We start from the raw sequence: 23,074 nt of genomic DNA, 5'->3' as shown, positions 1-23,074 counted from the left end.
TTGACGTGTTGTCAGAGGCTACCCTTTCACTCAGCTTTTCATTTATCCTGCGCTCATACACCAACAGATTGTCATGGAGGAGCATAATACTTGTTATGCAATAATGTTCGCCTAACAAACCTGCAAATCCTCTCTATCGTCACTTCATCATAACAGTGTATTTTTTACATAGTGTCTGTATGTTGTGTGGTCACGTTGCTATGCATCCTGCCTGCAGTAACCGGTCTCATGCGCACCTCCAGAACATCAGAACACTGGTCCCTTACACACTGTTTGCCTAAAAACATCAGACTATCAGAACATTGATGTCCCATGGTTTGGGCCTAATACATAGAAATAGATGGAGTGTTTATATTCATCTCTATGGCCTCTCTCTTATAACTCTACCTATGCCTCCAGCACCCATCTCTATACTGAACTATGTGAGATGGAGGAGGTGTGGGGAATGTAACTCGTGGATGGTAGTGAGCTGTCTAACACGCTAGTGTTAGTTCTGTAGGGATGGTTGTACAGCCTCAGGCAGGAGCAGGGATGTGGCCTTTACTAGATGCAGTAATGTGGAGGTGTGGAGACACAGAGCCAGGGCTAAAGCCTCTGCACACACGCAGATACACACCGCTTATCTGGAAGCCCTGTCCCATGTAATATCTCATCTCGATCTGAGATGTGACCATAACACAGCACTAGGGAATGGCTGAGTCTAGTGAATATGCATATAGGGCCTAAGCATGAAGAATACACGTTGGAGCTTAAGTTCAGGCCGAACCGCTACCCTGGGGCGGCAGGGTAGCCTAGTGGTTAGAGCGTTGGACTAGTAACCGGAAGGTTGCAAGTTCAAACCCCCGAGCTGACAAATCTGTTGTTCTGAACAGGCAGTTAACTAGGCCGTCATTGAAAATAAGAATCTGTTCTTAACTGACTTGCCTAGTTAAATAAAGGTAAAATAAAAAAAGATAAGTCTACTATGTCCAGTAAACGATAAATACCAGAGCTATAGCCGTAATACCTCCTGTAGTGCTGCATTCAGCAGAGAGAAGATATGATGGGTAGGCTACTCATCTCTATAACTGGAGGAGGAGACTCTTATTTCACGGTTTTCACTTCAGGATTTCAAGCATTAACAGGGGGAGTCAGGGAGCATCATATGTGTAAAGTGGACTGGAAATACTGGTGTGTGTTTATGTTTCGTGTTTACTTGTTTGTTTTTTTACCCTACTTTAGGACTGCTCTCCCTCAGGCTCCTGAGTACTTCCTGCTGACTAGCCTACCTATTGCTGAGTCACTGTGCTAGACTGCTGGGAACAACACACACAGTAGCTGTAGCATAATATTATCAGGATCACTCAATACCAGCCCCAAGCACTGGTCTAGGACCAGTCCAGTCAACCCCCAGTTCTGACTCCAACCATGGTAGTGCTAAGAACACAAAACTGATCCAGAATCAGCTGCTAAACCTTTGATATGAGGGAGGGAAGGAGGGTCAGGCATCCAGAGTAATGACAGGGTGCTATGTGTTAGGTAACTATGGTGTAGCTCTGCCTCTGGGCTCTGTCTGTCCGGACAGGGACAGGTTGTCTAACTGGCTGGCTGTCCTCTCCTCTCCTCCAGCCATTCAACCACTCAGCCCAGCTGTTCCCCTGACTCATGGAAAATCACTGCAGTGAGAGCCCACGGTGTGTGTGGGGGGAGGGGGGGTACGTGCATATGAATCTGCATTACATCCATGCCTGTCTGATCTAATATGTACTTCTACTGTCTCAGCAGAAAAGGGAGGTCACTGTGTGTGTGTGTGTGTGTGTGTGTGTGTGTGTGTGTGTGTGTGTGTGTGTGTGTGTGTGTGTGTGTGTGTGTGTGTGTGTGTGTGTGGTTTGTCACGCTACTGGAAGTAAAATAAAAGAGAATGGGCTTTGCCATGATTAAATCTAAGCCTGGTCCAGCCACATCAGAGGAGTGTGGGGGGAATCCTTCTTTTCCATGACTCACAGGGATGAATAGCAGACATGTTTGAGCGAATGAGATGTCATTAAGTGTCCATTGTAATACAGATTGGCTGATGGATTTTGGCACAAGAGGAAACTGTCTATTAATGGCGAACACATATAGCTGACTATACCGAGCAAGCCCTACTGGCTGGCTATACCGAGCAAGCCCTACTGGCTGGCTATACCGAGCTAGCCCTACTGGCTGGCTATACCGAGCTAGCACTACTGGCTGGCTATACCGAGCTAGCACTACTGGCTGGCTATACCGAGCTAGCACTACTGGCTGGCTATACCGAGCTAGCACTACTGGCTGGCTATACCGAGCTAGCACTACTGGCTGGCTATACCGAGCTAGCACTACTGGCTGGGGCCGCTTGCTTTGTGTGGCATGTCTTAATGCTAGTAGGATGGGCATGTACTCCTCTGATGTCCCCTTCCTTATTTATTATCTTTGACAGCCATTCAACCACTGTGTGTAGGACTGTAGGTGCTGTTTGTCATATAATTGTCTGAGTCATTTGTCCTCTTGGCAAGTGATGCCACTGTATGCTAGAGATGGCTACAGCATACAGTGCTGTAGAGAGAGCTGCAGGTTTAACGGGGACGTGGGTCCCACAGCGACTGAGCTGAGCTTATTTATACCAGCGTGTCATCAGACAGGAGGGCCACCAGCCTCAATATCCTGTAGCATATATCTCTGGGTGGGTATCCATACTCTGCTACTCGCTAGTTAGCCAAGGTGGGACAGACGGACAGGTCTGGGAATTGTCTAATTGTGTTGTCGGTCAGAATTGATTTGGGCTGGTGGGAGAGGGGAGAGTGTACATTCTGCCTCTATTTATTCTTCATCACCACCTCTTGTGAACTTTTAAAACAAACAAGATAAAGAAAGTGTTGACTAAAAGTAGAACGGTAGACCCAGTCAGTCTGCCAGCTTGTCTCAGGACATCAACATTCCCCTGGTGAAAGTCACTGAGTGGGGAAATGACAGAGAAGGCCATGTTGAAATGAAGTGTAGAGTATTCATGATCATAGGACAAATCCCTATTATGTTTACCAGCCCTGAGCCAGGGGGAGACAGGAGGGGGTAGCCATATGTCTGTCTGAGGGGACCAGAGAGTGGGAGGGGTCTGTCTCTCAGACTGGGGGTGGAGACTAGAGAGAGGACGCACATACCCACACACACTACCAACAGGCAGGAAGGGGGCACTGCAGCAGCCATCCTCCATCCGCCTCTCCTCCTGATGACCCTGCCTCCCGGTACTATTGGCCAACACCCAAGTCTGACATTGTGTGTGTCTGTGTGTAGATGAATACAGAGAGAGTGTGCATATGAGTGTAATCATACGCTTTTGACAGCAATGGTATAAGCAGATTCTGGGGTGAGTAGTTTCTGTCCATAGAGGGAATCTAAATTCTGCTCCGAGAAGAGACTAAATGTGGTTGAAATTAGAGCTGCAGTTTGGGGCTCTTTTTAAGGTCTGACTCACTGTACTGTTGTCCTCTCCTCTGGCCACCCAGTTTTAGTTCTCTCCTCCAGGCCTTTTGTTTCAGGCTTGTCATCAGTATAATTACTGTAATTCCCATTTGTCTGCGCCTGGGAACAAAGGATCAGGATTATACCCCCAGAGGAGACATGCCTGCTGCTGGTAGTGTTCAAGTAAACTTTAACCAGTCTGTAGCCTAAATTGAGGAAAATATATTTTTTTAAAGTTGTGCAGTATAATGAAGCTGACTGTTTACTGTTAAATTGGATAACATGGACCAGGGTTCCCCAATATTTATTCAGTTTATTTATTTTATTATTATTTTTCCCCCGAAATATTCACGAACATAATAAAGGTTTAAAATGATTATTTTAGTCAAATGTTACATATATTTTTCGGATTTTTGCGGTCAATTTACAGTCAGCAAATTATTTGTAATTAAGTAATGGAACATCGGGTGAATAAAAAAAAATCGACCCGTGGCTGAATCAAGTTGATGATCCCTGAAGCTGTAATGATTGGAAAATCCCACATTTCTGACACATACCAGTAGATGCCAGTATTCTTCAATGCAGCAAAGATCCTTGGTCAGTGTGGCATTTTATTTACAAGATTAGGTTCCAAAAATTGCACCATGGACTGAGCAAGCTCAGGTGATGCTTATGTGTCGTTATGGTGTTAGCAGGGCTACTCTCACTAGACGTTCATTGAGCAGCTCCCTCACCCCATGACAAGGAAAGTTGAATAGATTGGGGGGGCAGTGGACTTAGCTTACATCAGTCATGGTTTTTCCCATGGTGGGTGGCAATTCTTTAAATAATTTTTCTATGGCAGTGCTGTACTAAAGTGTAATAGGTCAACATTACGAAGGTTTCAGAGCAGCAGCATCATCCATTGTTCTGTTATGAGCAGATCAAGTGAGGATATTTCAGTTTACCCACAATCCTTTGCAACAATAATTTGCATACGGAACTCAATCTGAAGGTTGGGGAAATTGTTCGTTTTAGTATAATAATGTTGGTAAAAAAATGACTTTTTATGATATTGTAATTTCTATGTGGCTTTTCATATTTTGTCATTTTGTATTTTTATGTTTTTAAAAAAAATGTCCCTCTTGTGTTTTCCAGGTGGCTTTGCTAGGTATAGACCTTTTATCTGCCTTAGTGACAAGGTTACAGGACCGATTTAGGAACCATGTGGGAACAGGTAAGATTGTCATTTTATTATTTAAAAAATATAACTTTCTTCATGGTTAAATTAGTTCAACTATAAATAGGTTTAGGTTTCTAGACAAAATGTCTGACTAAAAAACACTATTGTATCCCTGCATAGACTAGACTATTGAGCTTCATTGGATTTTAACTCCTTGTTCACACCTTTAGATAACAACTACCTCTTTCCCTGTCTGTTCTTCTCTTCTCTGTGTCTCCATCTCTCTCCTGTGTCTCTAGTACTGGCCAGTCTGATAGATCGTCTGGGTGATTCCAAAGACCAAGTCAGAGACCAAGATCAAATCCTGCTGCTGAAGATCATGGAGCAGGCTGCCTCCCCACAGGTACACACACACACACACACACACACAGACACAGACACAGACACACACACACACACACAGACACAGACGAGTTATTGACAAACCAGGATCATAGGATTCCCTGGCTTTCTCGTTGTGATACTACAGTACTATCAAAGGTCAATCTTACAATCTCAAATTGATAAATTCCAAGTTTATTGATTTCTGAATCCCTAGTACTCTTTGATTCCTGACTCGATTGTATGTTAATTTATATGACCCTGATCCATGATTAAAAAAATAAAAAAAGTGATTGATTGTTGACCTGGTACAAATATCCTGTCCTCTCCTCCCTAGTATGTTTGGGACAGAATGCTGGGAGGCTTCAAACACAAGAACAACAGGACCAGAGAGGGAGCGTGCCTTTGTCTCATCTCAACTCTCAACATGTAAGACTGCCTGGCCTCTCAATCACCCATCTTTGACTCGGGTTTTCCTTCCTGTACACCAGATGTGTATTACAGCTCTCAGCTGATTTATTTTAACATTGCTGATGTTTTTTGTCATTAGTGCGTAATGGACAGGGTATAAGTATCTGATAGCAATGGACATTTTGCTGACTGCCAAGAGTATGGATGAGCCTCGATTGGATTTAAAATGTGTCAATATTATCTGATGTGTATCAGAGAACTATACAATGATATTATGGTAAGGTCTTTATAGTCAGGAGTCTCTATTTTGTTGTGATGCTATAGCTAATGCTTACCTAATGATGTCATTGACATCCTCTGACTTTGTTCTTCCAGGTACGGAGCCCAAGGCCTAACCCTCAGTAAAATAGTCCCTCACATATGTAATCTTCTAGGAGATCCCACCAGTCAGGTATGTACAGCCTATTTGTGTCCCAGTCTGTTTGCTGTGTCATGACTCCGTTTATTACATTGCTGGCCAGGGAGAGAGTGAGAGCTCTAGCACAGACAAAGGAGTCGACTGCAGCAGCATTTTACCATAGGGACATGGAGCCCCCTAGTGGCTATACAGCGATGTACAACCATACAACATGACAGTGCCATCTGCTGGTGGAGGCAGGTTAAATGTTTATCTACAGTTACTGTTTTAAGAGCATTAGACATATACTAGTGGGCGTGTAAACATCTGTTGAACGTTTTCAAGTAATATGGCTGAAACAGGGTTTATATAAGTGAATGATAATTGCATTCTCCAGCTAGTTCTAACAGACAGTTGATCCAGTCTAAGAACGCTAAGATTGCCTTTTGAACCTTACCCCCGTTGTCCTCAGGTGAGAGACGCAGCGATGGGCTGCCTGGTGGAGATCTACAGACACGTGGGGGAGAGGGTGAGGATGGATCTTAGCAAGAAGGGCCTGCCACAGTCACGGTACGATGGACCTCCTGTCTCTCTGTGTGTGTGTGTGTGTGTGTGTGCGTGCGTGCGTGCGTGCGTGCGTGCGTGCGTGCGTGCGTGAGTGAGTGAGTGAGTGAGTGAGTGAGTGAGTGAGTGAGTCAGTGAGTCAGTCAGTCAGTGAGTCAGTCAGTCAGTCAGTCAGTCAGTCAGTCAGTCAGTCCGTCCTCTCTCTCGCTCACATTCTCCCCCAGCACTATTCATACTTCTTTCTCCCTCTTCCACCCCTCTTACTGTACCGAGTGTGTAAATGGGTCAGGTATAGTGCTGATTCAGCAGCCTTCCCAGCACAAGGCGTTAGGGTGTTAGGTTGTGATCATAGTTAAAAACACAGAAGCAGAATAAAGGAATTTTATTTCTTAGGTGAAAAACAATGTGCATTGATCAGGTAAACACTTCCCAGAGTGGGAGGCGGTGTATGTATGGAGGGTAGGACACACACCTCAGCCCCACCCCCAGGTTATTGTGCAAATACTGTAGCCAACAACAAAGGAAAAGAGGGGTGTGGTCTAATTTAAAGGCCTCTTCCATTTCATCTTAAAGTGCTTATTGTACACATTCTCTGATCCTTTCAACAGCCTACAGAACACTGTCAAAACCCTTTAGACCAGAACCCTGTAGACCAGAACCCTGTAGACCAGAACACTGTCAAAACCCTGTAGACCAGAACCCTGTCAAAACCCTGTAGACCAGAACCCTGTCAAAACCCTGTAGACCAGAACCCTGTAGACCAGAACCCTGTAGACCAGAACACTGTCAAAACCCTGTAGACCAGAACCCTGTCAAAACACTGTAGACCAGAACCCTGTCAAAACACTGTAGACCAGAACCCTGTCAAAACCCTGTAGACCAGAACACTGTCAAAACCCTGTAGACCAGAACCCTGTCAAAACACTGTAGACCAGAACCCTGTAGACCAGAACACTGTCAAAACACTGTAGACCAGAACCCTGTAGACCAGAACACTGTCAAAACACTGTAGACCAGAACACTGTCAAAACACTGTAGACCAGAACACTGTCAAAACACTGTAGACCAGAACACTGTCAAAACACTGTAGACCAGAACCCTGTCAAAACACTGTAGACCAGAACCCTGTCAAAACACTGTAGACCAGAACACTGTCAAAACCCTGTAGACCAGAACACTGTCAAAACACTGTAGACCAGAACACTGTCAAAACACTGTAGACCAGAACACTGTCAAAACACTGTAGACCAGAACACTGTCAAAACACTGTAGACCAGAACACTGTCAAAACACTGTAGACCAGAACACTGTCAAAACACTGTAGACCAGAACACTGTCAAAACACTGTAGACCAGAACACTGTCAAAACACTGTAGACCAGAACACTGTCAAAACACTGTAGACCAGAACACTGTCAAAACACTGTAGACCAGAACACTGTCAAAACCCTGTAGACCAGAACACTGTCAAAACACTGTAGACCAGAACCCTGTAGACCAGAACACTGTCAAAACACTGTAGACCAGAACCCTGTAGACCAGAACACTGTCAAAACACTGTAGACCAGAACCCTGTAGACCAGAACACTGTCAAAACACTGTAGACCAGAACCCTGTAGACCAGAACACTGTCAAAACACTGTAGACCAGAACCCTGTAGACCAGAACACTGTCAAAACACTGTAGACCAGAACACTGTCAAAACACTGTAGACCAGAACACTGTCAAAACACTGTAGACCAGAACACTGTCAAAACACTGTAGACCAGAACACTGTCAAAACACTGTAGACCAGAACACTGTAGACCAGAACACTGTCAAATCACTGTAGACCAGAACACTGTCAAAACACTGTAAACCAGAAACCTGTATACCAGAACACTGTCAAAACACTGTAGACCAGAACACTGTAGACCAGAACACTGACAAAACTCTGTAGACCAGAACACTGCCAAAACCCTGTAGACCAGAACCCTGTAGACCCTGTGTTTCATTCATGATTACTGTATAACACTGACAATAAAGAATCTTTCAATCAAAAGTGCATTCTGAAAATGATCGTCTCACTTTTCTGCAGTGCCTCCCTGAAAGCTGATAATTTCATTTGTCCCTAGTGTCCAGCTATCCACATAAAGCCTCATATCCTCTGGTAGCCTCAGACCATAACCCCAGAATGGCTGTCTAGTGTCTTCTATCAGCGGTCATAATCTACTGATCCCCCTCCACGAGCTCTGCCCTGGCCTGCAGCGTTTAATAAAGGAACACTCCACCATAACCACTAGCTAGCTAGCTGCCCTTTCACTGTGGCTGTCAGACCTCCAATTAGTGAAGCACCATGGGTAATATATAATGTTACTGCTGCCGCACCAGCCTGCCTGTGGATTGGCTGTAGGGAAGGGATAGAGTGTTGTAGCCAGACGTCAGTCTTTATTGAATGAATCCATACACCAATACACTTGTTATTGGATTAGACCGTCCACTGTATCGTGCGTGATGCCTCATTGGAGAACAGCTACTGAGGAGAGCTTGGACGCAGGCCTGCGATAGGCTAATTTTGGCCACAGAGGCTCTTGAGTTGCCCTTGAAGTCTCTCAGTGATATGATACCAAGTGATACCACAGTATTTAATCATGATGGTAGTGGGTGTGACGGGGACAATTGTGATGACTCAGCCTGGCCTCCAGCTAAGTGCCTGCATGGTTGAGTGGGGATAGGGAAGCAGATTGATTAATTCCCATTTGTCTCTGTGGTTCGAGAGTTAAAGGGGAACATCTGTTCTGACCGAGCCATCTGTCTCTCTGATTGCCCCCCCCCATTTAGTTTACTGCTGCCATTTTTGGTCCTTGTATTAGTTATCATACCACTCTTCATTGTTTTAGCTAGTATTGCAAAACTATTTCCCAGACCCAAAGGGAAGAGATGCCTTTTTATAAAGGGAACATGAAGAGGGTAAGCTTATTTGGTCTCCCTTTAGGAGTGCTTCCTCTGCCCATGATTAGATTTGGTCTGGGGTTTAGGCCAGGGTGGGTGCTGAGGCTCTCTTGTGGCCACCTGTGCCCTCCTTCTGTCTGTAGTCACACTCTCAATCCATTTACTCCAAGAGATCCATGAGCAATTACAATGGAGATTAGTTAGATCCAGTTAAATACTAACTAAGCCTTCATAACCATATGTTAGGAGGAGATTACTCCTGCCAAATACCTTGTATTTATTTGAGTCAACATTTTTAATAAAGCTTTGAATACCTCAGTCTTCCACAGTTAGATATAATGAATGTGATTTAAAGTCACTGTCCAGTGAAAATCTCACTTTTAAAATTCAAATAAATTTCTGTTACCCACATAATGTTGTTGACTCATCCTATTTTGTGATTTGTGTCCAAAGCATAAATTGGAGAAAAAAAAAACACTTTAAAAAAACCACCTAAAAAATGGTGTCTCAAAAATGCTTGCCATTTCCTCATAGAGGATGATGTCATCCTCCTGAGGTGGAGCAGCTGGCCAATCAGCGATCTCCTCCGATTTATATTTTGTATGAATTGCTATATGCCCACACCATTCTGTTTTTGGGGTGTGTCCACATCAGGGTTTCCGTTAGCCGGTAATTGTTGTCTTTTTGGTCATAAAAAAATATAATGAAAAGCTGATAAATAAAAATGTTGCCAGCCAAAATGACTGGGAGAAAAACAAAGCACTCCAAACAAAAGACAATGAAAACATTTATACTCATAAATGATGATTATGAAATAAACCAAAACTTGTTTCTCAGAAGTGAACTCTACAATGTTTCTCTCTGAGAACGAGAACGGTAAATGACTGTATGCCTAATTAATAATACAATGCACTTCTAGAGTGACAGGACAAAAACAGAGACAGTTATGTCGAGGGGATGGAGACCTGCAAAGCAATGAGTCAGAAAGGAATGTAACCAAATGATGGGTATTAACAGTTACTGTACATTTACTATGTGTGACATATGTAATGGGGAATTTGTCAAAATAAACAATCAATCAAGAACAAACAATTCACATGAAATAATGAATGCACAAAATTGACAGGAGACAGCTGAGTGGATTCTGGAGGCCTGAGCGCATGCATTCTGGAGAGAGACTGGTCTGTAGGCTATTTTCGCCTCACACCCCACCCCTCCCCTTCTTCTTGTCTCAACATTTTAAATTATACTCAAGACACATTATCTTCACTCATATTTCACACGTAACTCAATAATCAGCTAGGCTTTTTGCCACTCGCCCGGCTTATGAAAGACCACCTCAAATGCCATTTCTCTCCTGTTCTATTGGTTTTCATATCAACAGTTCTTTCATTGTCTCGAAGACAAATGCACAATCCTAGTCACAGTAGCAACCCATCCTAGTTGTTGCATCTTTAAATTCACCCTCTGTCTGAGTTTTCTAGCTGAGATGTTCACCTCTGTCATATACTGCTTGCATCAGGTGTGCTTTTTATGCTGTTTTCCCTTTTCCACGCAAATCGCATTTTGGCAAATGTTTGAAAATGACTTTTTATTCGCTGCTCCCTTACAGTTGTTGCATGTTTTGTTAAGATGAATTTAGCCATAATGGAAATGTGATTTGTGTCATGCGGAGAACTGCTAGTGGACGCCCTAATGTGTTACACACTCAACGCATAAGTGTCCGGTAAATTTCTCTAATGGCCGGTAAATTAAAATCTTCCCGGTCACGTTGTCTGGTGTCATATGTTCTTAACGGAAACCCTGGACCACACCATTCCAACACAGAAAAGCAGCTTTTTAAAGTACTTCATAAAAAATAAATGGAAGGAAAACAATTTCACTCATATTGTAGTTAATTAATTCTAGGTTATTTTTAAAAGAAATCTGGAAACACTGGGCAGTTACTTTAAATAACCTATGTTGCACACAGTGTGAGAATGTTAAATTGACAAAATTAGAATGACAAACTGCCATCTGTGGGAAAAGGGGATATTGAATTAGAACTGCTTGCGAGCCCCCTTTATACTATACCAAGTATACCAAACATTAAGAACACCTTCCTAATATTGAGTTGCACCCCCCCTTTTGCCCTCAGAACAGCCTCAATTTGTCCAGTCTTGGAACTCTACAAGGTGTCCAAAGCATTCCACAGTGATGCTGGCCCATCTCGACTCCAATGCTTCCCACAGTTGTGTCAAGTTGGCTGGATGTCTTTTGGGTGGAAAAACCCAGCAGCGTTGCAGTTCTTGACACATACTGGTGCGCTTGGCACCTACTACCATGCCCCATTCAAAGCCACTTAAATATTTTGTCTTGCCCATTCATCTTCTAAATGGCACACACACACTATCCATGTCTCAATTGTCTCGAGGCTTACATTTAAAACAAAAACGTGTCTCCTCCCCTTCATCTACACTGATTGAAGTTGATTTTCCAGGTGACATCAATAAGGGATCATAGCGTTCACCTGGATTCACCTGGTTATGTTATGGAAAGAGCAGTTGTTCTTAATGTTTGGTATACACAGTATATGTGTATGTGAATTTTAATGAGAGATGCAAATTGTGTAAAATTGCATTCGAGTGTAAAAGGATTTAGCTGTCTACTAGACACGTTCTTGTTAAGTGCGTCTATGCAGCATTTTCCCTATTTGACATCAAATATGTTCCCTGGCTCATTTTATCAGTGTAATGCAGTGATGATAAACCGTAAATCTGTAGTACATCATACAGTACAGTACGTCTATACATGTTGTTGATCTGAGTTTGCAGAGAACTGTAGCTTAGAAATATCTGTGTTGTAAACATTAGTTAGTTAGCGACCGCTCTCAACACAACAGCTGAGCCAGTCCTCACATTGAAATTCCTCTGTCACTTCTTGTGTTTGAACTGATGTCTCTGGGACTGTCAGTGACTGATTATCCCTGTTCACTAAACAACACATTCTTTAGATGAGATGGAGAGGATCTGTAAGTATGAGTCAGCAGTAATTCTCCAAGTGCTGCAGGCTGCTTTTGACTTACAGGTACAATATGGATACAGAGACACTGACAGAAACACGTATGTGACTCTTCCCCACTGTAAGGGGAGAGAATCGTTATTATGTAGAATGGGGGAACTTAGAATGTAATACAATTTTATCAGTCCTGCCTTCAGGTTTCTACTCTACATTCTCCTGGCCACGGTTATTCCAAACATCCATTCTACCTATTAAATGATCAACTGCCAGTTTTATTTTATCTATTTTAGGGGTGGGAATTGCCAGCGACCTCACGATACGATATTATCACAATACTAACACTACCATTCAGAAGTTTGGGGTCACATAGAAATGCCGTTGTCTTTGAAAGAAAAGTACAATTTTAAAATACATCAAATTGATCAGAAATACAGTGTAGACATTGTTAATGTTGTAAATGGCTATTGTTGCTGAAAACGGCTGCCCCGGTGCACAACTGAGCAAGAGGACAAGTACATTAGTGTCTAGTTTGAGAAACGGACGTCTCACAAGTCCTCAACTGGCAGCTTCATTAAATAGTACCAGTCTCAACGTCAACAGTGAAGAGGCGACTCTGGGATGCTGGCCTTCTAGGCAGAGTTGCAAAGAAAATGCCATATCTCAGACTGGCCAATAAAAAGAAAAGATTAAGATGGGCAAAATAACACAGACACTGGACAGAGGAAATCTGCCTAGAAGGCCAGCATCCCGGAGTCGCCTCTTCACTGTTGACATTGAGACTGGTGTTTTGCGGGTACTATTTAATGAAGCTGCCAGTTGAGGACTTGTGAGACGTCTGTTTCTTAAACTAGACACACTAATGCACTAGTGCTCAGTTGTGCACCAGGGCCTCCCACTCCTCTATTCTGGTTAGAGCCAGTTTGTGTTGTTCTGTGAAGGGAGTACAACACAGCGTTGTATGAGAACTTCAGTTTCTTGGCAATTTCTCGCATGGAATAGCCTTCATTACTCAGAACAATAATAGATTGACAATTTTCAGAAGAAAGGTCTTTGTTTCTTGCCATTTGAAGCCTCTAATCGAGCCGACAAATGCTGATGCTCCAGATACTCAACTAGTCTAAAGAAGGACAGTTTTATTGCTTCTTTAATCAGAAGAACAGTTTTCAGCTGTGCTAACATACTTGCAACCAGCTACAATAGTTATTTACAACATTAACAATGTCTACACTGTATTTCTGATCAATTTGATGTATTTTAATGGACAAAACTTTTCTAAGTGACCCCAAACATTTGAACCGTGGTGTAGATGCCGATACGATATGTATTGCGATTCTCACGATTCTTTATATATTGCGATTCGATGCTTAGATTTTGATTGCGATTTGATGTTCCAAACATATTGCTCACCATATATCTGCACTAGAGGGACCAGAGAGCCATAAGACAATTGAGCTTTAATCTGTCATTGAAATAAATGTGCGGAAAACAAATTGGCTCCCTATTTAAAAAGAAGATGGGGAACAAGCTATGAAGGAAAAATACCGGCGTTTTGGTGCAGGTACAGCCAACTTGTGCAACAATTCTATTCCGATATTGTCGAAATCATCAAGAATAACATCCCAATATGTAACTGTACTGAGTTTCGTCCCCCCCGTCCCTAGTCTATTTTTGGTCTAGTTTGGCTCTCCACTCTTCTGAGCAGGCCAGGGGGAAATGTTCTCTCTGACAGGTGGAGATCAATACAGTCCGTTGAATCAGTGAGTCTCTGCGATTCATCTTCCTGTCTCTCTCTCTGTTTCCTGACCTGTTTTCTCTCTCTTTCTTTTCTCTTCCTTTCCTCAATCTCTTAGGTTGAATATAACCCTCTAACTCTCCTTTTGCAGGTTGAATGTAATCTTCAGCCGATTTGATGAAGTCCAAAGATCTGGGAACATGATCCCATCCTCAGGTTCAGGTGAGTGATGCAGCTGTTCATGTTTTTTACCATTGCTTCTCAAGGTGTTTGTCTGATTGCTTCCTGTGTTCCTCTCTCCTTCTTGTTCCTGTGTATTTTCTATGCGCTTCTAGTTTCTTGAACTATTTGAAGGACTCCACATACGGTGTTATTGACTGATGTTGACTAAGCTGAAAGCAGTTTCTCATGTAGCTATAGGGCTCTGCAGTGATGGCAATGAGGAGATCTACCCCATCTCTCTCTCTGTCTTACACGTGACTCTGTCGGCTGCTATGCTTAGAAATGGAGTTCCTCTCTCCTACGGTTGTATTCTCACTCACTCCTCAATCGTTCCTCAGCTTTCTCTCTTCCCCCTCTCTCACCACTTGTTTTCTGTCCTCTCCTTCCTCCCCCTTGCTGTTCGCACCTTTGTGGCCTGGCTGTCTCCTGCCCATGTTAGGTCCACTCAGCCGTCATGCCAGTGTGTGGGTTAGTGTGTTGGTGAGAGGAGGCCTGAGGGCCAGACGGACATCCTGGGGCTTGAGTGGAGGAGTTTCCCCACAGGAGGCCAGGCTCCTCTGGGCCTCAGATGTCGCATTCCCTCAGTGTGTGCGTGTAAGACTGTCCTTGTGTGTTTCATAGAAATTTCAGTGTTCACTGTCGGTGTATAAGCAGAGCTGTGAGTTCTCTTTGCAGTGTCATGGGCAATGGCTCGCCGACTCCATCACATTCTAGCTGACTGGGTGTAGTGTTAGTCTGCAGGACAGGTAGAATGGCTGAGCTGAGGAGAACTGTGGAAGCTGCTCAGCATTTAGGAACTATTTTCCATGCCCTCAGTAACTTCTCCCTCAAGGACAATTACTATGGACTTTACTGAGAGACAACACATCTATCATGGCAATCTAAACCACCCTGAGAAGTAGCCCAGTAAATATATTATATTTAAGTTCACCATACGTCTTCTGTTTTATTGTGCATCACAGCATTAACAATCCACCATGTCTGCTTTTGCTCAGTGTTGATCAGAGTCCAACTTTACAAAGGGAGGAAACTGTTCAAGGACACCTCTCTGTGTAAAAGGGCTTTGTTGTTTCACCCCCTCACCATTTCAACTCCTATTTCCAGATGACTTTCGGGCTAACACGGTTCTGATGACATTTTCATTGGAAAAGGAAACGTAATATATGATTCATTCCATGACACTTATTAAACTGTTCATTATGTACTTGGCGCTGTCGTTTTGTTCTCCCCTAACGCTTCTGCTCAAATTCGGCGATGACTAAGATGTTCCCCTTAGCTTGCAACAAGGAGCTCAGCTCTCCACTCTGAGGGAAATAGTTTCTGTGGGTACGTAAATAGCAGAGGACAGGAGTGCAGTCAACAGAACACAACATGTAATGAGGGCCTTTTTGTTGTAGAGACGTGGGTCATATTCATTATGCACCAAACAGACTGAAACCGGGAGGGATTACCTGAACTTGGCCAATAAGAGATGCTTGTTGTTGTTGCAATGTGTTCTAATGAGTACTGCCATGGCCCTGTGCTGTGCAGCGTTGTGTGGGCCCGCTAGCCGTTGCCTGGAGACACAGATTGGGGTCAGAATGCTCTCAGCTAGTCAGTGAACTGAAGGAGTAGCTGTTCCTTTGCTTCGGACGAGATTAACCTCAGCCTCTCCTCAACCAGCTGTATCACCCCAAAGGAACACAGTAGAAATGTGGCTAATGGACTGAAACCAAAGGAAAGGGCATTGATTGTTTGTTGGAGTCGTTATAAATAATGTTCTGAATTGCATGCCCAAACATTAGTCTCCATCTCCCTGGGCCAGTTTGGTTAGAGCAAGGAGACTGAGTACTTCTTCTACTGTCAGGAGGAAAACGTATACAGTATCTCCCTCCACAAGAGTACACTTCAGAAACCTATTGAATCTCTATCTCTAGTCGTAATCTGTATTCCCTAAAAGGCATACATATGCTGCAAGTAGACCATGCTCCAGTTCAGTTCACATGAAATAGGAGCTTTAGCAATGAATCGTCCTTGGATAGAGAGATGATGGAATATGATGTTTGGACTGTCCTGATTCCTGAGGTGTCAGCACTGGGCTTTCCTCCCCGAGAGGTGAAAGGTTGCGATATGTAGGGCGCTTGGCTACTTTCTGATTGTGGCCTGGAATCTCATAAAAACGTAGTGATGTCACATTGCTACATTGTGATTTGGCCTAACTCTCCAGATGACTCTTGCAGAAGGCTTCTAGGTACTGTTGATGATACACTTATGAGATAAAGATACAGACAGAGCAGCCATCTATTGACTCGGTTTGTGCTGCTTGTCGTACTGTATGTTCACCCTCCATGAGGTCTCTGTTAAATCTCATGCCAAAGTGGTAGGAGAAATGTTTTTCAGCTGAAAGCCCAAATGTTACTCCTCTGCAAAATGAGGGGGCCACTGCAGCCTGAGCCTCTTGTTCTGGTGAGGGAGAGGTATGGCAACGGTATCGGGTGCAGTAGTCACAAGACTAGAACAGGATGAAGGAAAGGGAGGGGATGGAGAGAGGAGAACAGGGAGAGAGACACACGCAGACGTAAAGCAACATTCTCCCTGACGGTTCACTCTTCTCTCTGCGTGGAAGGAAGGAAGGCTTTGCACTATGACAACTGGGGAAGGTAAGAGCATGAATGGACTCTTTAATGTCAAGGGCAGAACACACTGCTGGACTCTGGTTCAGGTGCTAATGGTTGTAGAGCTTTTCCTTCCATCTTTCTCTCTTTCCTCTCTCTCTCTCCTGGCCTATTTAGAGTTGCTACTGGGGGGGGGGCAGTGTTTTGCAAGGGAGAGAAAATCATATTAACCCTTTTCCTATTTATTTTGTGAGACAATGTACCAGTTTGAGATTGTATGCTCAGTTCATATTGTCCAGACGGTGGGCTGTTGTATTCCAGCACTCTGCTTAGAGAAGGATTTGTTGTTACTTACTATGTGAGCCGTTCTGACTCTGGGGGTTGTTATTATGATAAAACAGACCACTGTTTTGGTGTGTAGTTTTATATAGTCTATATCACACTGCTAACATTTTAAACATTGTGTTTCACGCCTCTTTGCCTCCCTGCAGTTTTAATGTAGGAACTGTTTCGCCCCCTCAGCCTGCTGCTTCACCAGTCTGTTGTTGGGTTCTGCTGCTTTGGCGATGCTGCGTCGTCGGTCACGGCTCAATCTCACTGTACCTGTGTCTAACCTCAGATCATCCTGTTCAATAAGCAGTGTTGAGGGCACTTTAACTAACATGTGTTTAATAGCCTACCTCAGGTAAAGATCTCTTATTGAGGTCTCCTCCAAGATGTCCCTCTCCCTCTTCACAACAGGAGGCTGCAGCGCCCCCAACACTTTGTGACGTCTGTGTAAAACCTTTTTTGTTTATTTTTGTTGCAGGACATTTCTCATATACAAGTCATATACATAATGCAGTGAGAGGACTGAAGGATGGCTCTCATTGGGGTGTTATTAATAACTCTGCCTGGGTGATGGGCCTGAGCCAACTCACTGTGAATTATGCTGGAACTATAATGTGTCAGCTGGTGCTTTGGTTAGAAAGCATCCTTGTTGTGTTAAATCCTTGGGGTTCCATGGTACGTTAGCTCATGTTAAGACTGTTTGTCTCCTACACGGTCCTGTGGGTGTGTGTGTTATATTAAACACTGCAGACGGGAGATGGCCTGCTTGTCTTTCCCACAAGGCTCAGCTCTGAGGAAGCAGAACACCAGTTGTTGCCTTGTTGTCACAGTTAAGACCATGTACCTGTTATGAGTCACACGCCTCACCTTCTACTGCTAGTGTTGTGGTGCTGACTGGGAGAGCTGTGTGAGCAGCCGTGTGTGTGTGTGTGTGTGTGTGTGTGTGTGTGTGTGTGTGTGTGTGTGTGTGTGTGTGTGTGTGCAAGGTTCTTGAAAGGGACATTTTAAAGGAGTGGAAGAGACGGGTAACAAAGACCAGAGATGGAATTAAGATTCAAAAGAACTGAGGATCGCATGGTGCAAGCTGCGACACACACACACACACACACTGGATGCTGCAGCTCTGAGCAGCATAAAGAAGTGTTATGTGCTCCACACGGTCTACGCAAAGGATTCGACGGAGCATCATTTGCGTTGGTCTCTGAGTAGTTCTACTTACTTTTCTGCGGCGGAATTTCTGGAACGCGAAGCAAACTGTTAAATCACTGTGGCGAGCCCTTTGAAGAGAGTCTGTTAATAGCTGTACTGTTATGTAAACACTAGAGTTCAGTCAGTTTTGTGCTGAGTGTTGGTGCGTTGACCTGCTCAGGTTAGATGGCTCACTGCGGTCTCTGTCTTTCCTCCCTGTGGTGACGGAAGACGGCAGGTTGAATTTAGTGCGGTTTTCTGCTCTCTTAAAATGTGACAACCACCCAATGGCCCAAACAGCTCTGCACTTAACAGTGGTCAGTGACTCATAAGTTGTTTGTTGTGTGTGTTTGTGACTGGGTAACTTCATGGGGCTGGCTGTCATGCATAAGGTCAAGTTGCTTTTTACCCTGTTGTGAAAGCTTTGTGTTTGTTCCCTGATTCAGAAGGTATTTGGAAGGAAAAGCTTAGCTCATATTTTCATCCAGCAGCTTTTTGATCAAAGCTTTCTCTGTCAGACACGCTAGACTACGGCCGGGCAATACATAACCACACAGTTGATCCTCGGTCCTCCCTGGAAGAATCCATCTTGTCTGTTGTGACAGAGAGCTGAAAGCTGCTAGGAATTTCAGACGGGGTTGGTCAATATTATGGTGAAATGAGAAGATTAGATGTACACAGGCAATCTGATCTTTTGACTTCCGATTTATACCACCTCCATATGTGGATCTGAATCCTAATACAAAGCCGATCCTCCATATGCAACCTCTGTCTGGACGCTCGGATCAGATTTATGTTCCTCTGAAGTGGTTTTTATGCACATGACCTGCTGTTACCATGACAACCAAATCAAATCAATCAAATGTTACATGCTTTGTAAACAACAGGTGTAGACGAAAAGTAAAACGCTTACTGACAGGTCCTGTTCCAACAATTCAAGTTAAAGATTATAACAATTGAAATAGTGACACAAGGAATAAATAAACAGTGAATAACAATAACGAGTAAAAAATAACATGGTTATATACGGGGAGTGCCGAGTCGATGTGCAGGGGTACGAGGTAACAACCACCCCAAAACTTAAAGGAACAGTGACAGGATATGATCACTACATCTGTTTGCTACATCAAGAGGCTGCATCAGAGTGAATGTCCACATTGTATATGGGTCACATTCCAGTCACTGGCGCAGAGTACCATTCCAGTGCTGGTCACTGGGGCAGAGTACCATTCCAGTGCTGGTCACTGGGGCAGAGTACCATTCCAGTGCTGGTCACTGGGGCAGAGTACCATTCCAGTGCTGGTCACTGGGGCAGAGTACCATTCCAGTGCTGGTCACTGGGGCAGAGTACCATTCCAGTGCTGGTCACTGGGGCAGAGTACCATTCCAGTGCTGGTCACTGGGGCAGAGTACCATTCCATTCCAGTGCTGGTCACTGGGGCAGAGTACCATTCCATTCCAGTGCTGGTCACTGGGGCAGAGTACCATTCCATTCCAGTGCTGGTCACTGGGGCAGAGTACCATTCCAGTGCTGGTCACTGGGGCAGAGTACCATTCCAGTGCTGGTCACTGGGGCAGAGTACCATTCCAGTGCTGGTCACTGGGGCAGAGTGGGGGTGGTGGCAGGGTGTACGTAACTTAGACCCTAGACAGGTTGTGTGTGTGTGTGTGTGTGTGTGTGTGTGTGTGTGTGTGTGTGTGTGTGTGTGTGTGTGTGTGTGTGTGTGTGTGTGTGTGTGTGTGTGTGTGTGTGTGTGTGTGTGTGTGTGTGTGTGTGTGTGTGTGTGTGTGTGTGTGTGTGTGTGTGTGTGTGAGTGAAGGGTGGACGAAACACCAGAGGCCTGGTGAGAATAACCTGTACCCATTCATCGACTTCCAAATGCCAGTGCTAGTATGTAAGATAAGTAGCCTACGTGTCCACGGGGATAAAAGAGAGAGTTCAAGGACAGAGTGAAGCTTTGTTCATTCAAATCAACCATTTGTTATGGCTTTTATTCTCTGACTCCCTATCATATCCCCATCACTGTTGTTGGGAAATGTGATGCATAAATATGGACATGCATGTTGTTCATTAGATAAGAGATACAACTGTTGGTTTTGATAAGATGGATCTTGAATGATGTATTATGTTTTTGATTCCAGAGACTGAAATCACTTACCATAAACAAACTGTGTGAATGTCCCCGTTGTCCACTTCATTCTCTGTCCATGAGGGTGTGCCAACCAAGTGGATTCTGTGAATAGCCATCTGCCCACGTGGACCTTGTAATGAATGAATGGATGTCTTTGAGGTTTGTGTAAGGGTTACAGGACCTACTTGCCAGGGCATGGGCGGCTCTGCCAAAGCTTAACTAAAGGTTTGCCACCCATCGGGGGAAACAGTCAGTGCATGTTACCAACTGGGTTTTTGCTTGGCCTACTAATCTGGTCTTCAGACAGTTTTCATCAAGTATGTTTGTTGTTGTCTGCTGTAACAGTGTTGGTTTTCAAAAAATCTCTCCCGGCTTCAGTGTTCATTTGATCGGACTGTGTGTGATGTCACTTGTGTGTCTCAAATGCAAAACAAGCCGCTGCTACGTGTACAGAGTCTTAAAAGCAGCAGTCAATGCACTGTGACTCTCTCTCTGCTCATCCCTCTGCTGCTACGTGTACAGTCTTAACAGCAGCAGTCAATGCACTGTGACACTCTCTTTCTCTGCTCATCCCTCTGCTGCTACGTGTACAGTCTTAGCAGCAGTCAATGCACTGTGACTCTCTCTCTCTCTGCTCATCCCTCTGCTGCTACGTGTACAGTCTTAGCAGCAGTCAATGCACTGTGACTCTCTCTTTCTCTGCTCATCCCTCTGCTGCTACGTGTACAGTCTTAGCAGCAGTCAATGCACTGTGACTCTCTCTCTCTCTGCTCATCCCTCTGCTGCTACGTGTACAGTCTTAACAGCAGCAGTCAATGCACTGTGACTCTCTCTTTCTCTGCTCATCCCTCTGCTGCTACGTGTACAGTCTTAACAGCAGCAGTCAATGCACTGTGACTCTCTCTCTGCTCATCCCTCTGCTGCTACGTGTACAGTCTTAACAGCAGTCAATGCACTGTGACTCTCTCTCTCTCTGCTCATCCCTCTGCTGCTACGTGTACAGTCTTAACAGCAGCAGTCAATGCACTGTGACTCTCTCTTTCTCTGCTCATCCCTCTGCTGCTACGTGTACAGTCTTAACAGCAGCAGTCAATGCACTGTGACTCTCTCTCTGCTCATCCCTCTGCTGCTACGTGTACAGTCTTAACAGCAGCAGTCAATGCACTGTGACTCTCTCTCTGCTCATCCCTCTCATGCTACGTGTACAGTCTTAACAGCAGCAGTCAATGCACTGTGACTCTCTCTCTGCTCATCCCTCTGCTGCTACGTGTACAGTCTTAACAGCAGCAGTCAATGCACTGTGACACTCTCTTTCTCTGCTCATCCCTCTGCTGCTACGTGTACAGTCTTAGCAGCAGTCAATGCACTGTGACTCTCTCTCTCTCTGCTCATCCCTCTGCTGCTACGTGTACAGTCTTAGCAGCAGTCAATGCACTGTGACTCTCTCTTTCTCTGCTCATCCCTCTGCTGCTACGTGTACAGTCTTAGCAGCAGTCAATGCACTGTGACTCTCTCTCTCTCTGCTCATCCCTCTGCTGCTACGTGTACAGTCTTAACAGCAGCAGTCAATGCACTGTGACTCTCTCTCTTTCTCTGCTCATCCCTCTGCTGCTACGTGTACAGTCTTAACAGCAGCAGTCAATGCACTGTGACTCTCTCTCTTTCTCTGCTCATCCCTCTGCTGCTACGTGTACAGTCTTAACAGCAGCAGTCAATGCACTGTGACTCTCTCTCTGCTCATCCCTCTGCTGCTACGTGTACAGTCTTAACAGCAGCAGTCAATGCACTGTGACTCTCTCTCTGCTCATCCCTCTCATGCTACGTGTACAGTCTTAACAGCAGCAGTCAATGCACTGTGACTCTCTCTCTTTCTCTGCTCATCCCTCTGCTGCTACGTGTACAGTCTTAACAGCAGCAGTCAATGCACTGTGACTCTCTCTTTCTCTGCTCATCCCTCTGCTGCTACGTGTACAGTCTTAACAGCAGCAGTCAATGCACTGTGACTCTCTCTCTTTCTCTGCTCATCCCTCTGCTGCTACGTGTACAGTCTTAACAGCAGCAGTCAATGCACTGTGACTCTCTCTCTTTCTCTGCTCATCCCTCTGCTGCTACGTGTACAGTCTTAACAGCAGCAGTCAATGCACTGTGACTCTCTCTCTTTCTCTGCTCATCCCTCTGCTGCTACGTGTACAGTCTTAGCAGCAGTCAATGCACTGTGACTCTCTCTCTCTCTGCTCATCCCTCTGCTGCTACGTGTACAGTCTTAACAGCAGCAGTCAATGCACTGTGACTCTCTCTCTCTCTGCTCATCCCTCTGCTGCTACGTGTACAGTCTTAACAGCAGCAGTCAATGCACTGTGACTCTCTCTCTCTCTCTGCTCATCCCTCTGCTGCTACGTGTACAGTCTTAACAGCAGCAGTCAATGCACTGTGACTCTCTCTCTCTCTGCTCATCCCTCTGCTGCTACGTGTACAGTCTTAACAACAGCAGTCAATGCACTGTGACTCTCTCTTTCTCTGCTCATCCCTCTGCTGCTACGTGTACAGTCTTAGCAGCAGTCAATGCACTGTG

The 23,074-nt window shown here is 44.6% G+C and overlaps 1 protein-coding gene and 1 non-coding gene across 22 annotated transcripts in view; one reads left to right on the top strand and one right to left on the bottom strand.

Annotated features, from left to right (window-relative positions):
* clasp1a (cytoplasmic linker associated protein 1a) overlaps positions 1-23,074 on the top strand; it is a 101,389-nt gene that overhangs the window by 28,929 nt on the left and 49,386 nt on the right. For 20 of the 21 annotated variants that reach the window (XM_052493584.1, XM_052493582.1, XM_052493583.1 and 17 more), the window contains exons 3-8: positions 4,597-4,675; positions 4,921-5,024; positions 5,340-5,431; positions 5,789-5,864; positions 6,283-6,380; positions 14,188-14,258. In XM_052493584.1, coding sequence (XP_052349544.1) covers positions 4,597-4,675; positions 4,921-5,024; positions 5,340-5,431; positions 5,789-5,864; positions 6,283-6,380; positions 14,188-14,258 — 520 coding nt within the window. Of the gene's footprint in view, positions 1-4,596; positions 4,676-4,920; positions 5,025-5,339; positions 5,432-5,788; positions 5,865-6,282; positions 6,381-14,187; positions 14,259-16,689; positions 16,898-23,074 lie in introns of those variants that run through there. The other variant, XM_052493598.1, reaches the window with a different exon arrangement.
* On the bottom strand, positions 4,086-4,210 carry LOC118367959 (U4atac minor spliceosomal RNA). Its single transcript, XR_004822223.1, has one exon. It is a non-coding gene; the product is annotated as a U4atac minor spliceosomal RNA (small nuclear RNA).

This window comes from Oncorhynchus keta, chromosome 34 (assembly GCF_023373465.1).
Source record: "Oncorhynchus keta strain PuntledgeMale-10-30-2019 chromosome 34, Oket_V2, whole genome shotgun sequence".
Lineage (NCBI taxonomy): Eukaryota > Metazoa > Chordata > Actinopteri > Salmoniformes > Salmonidae > Oncorhynchus > Oncorhynchus keta.
This window is presented reverse-complemented; position numbering and strand designations above follow the sequence as displayed.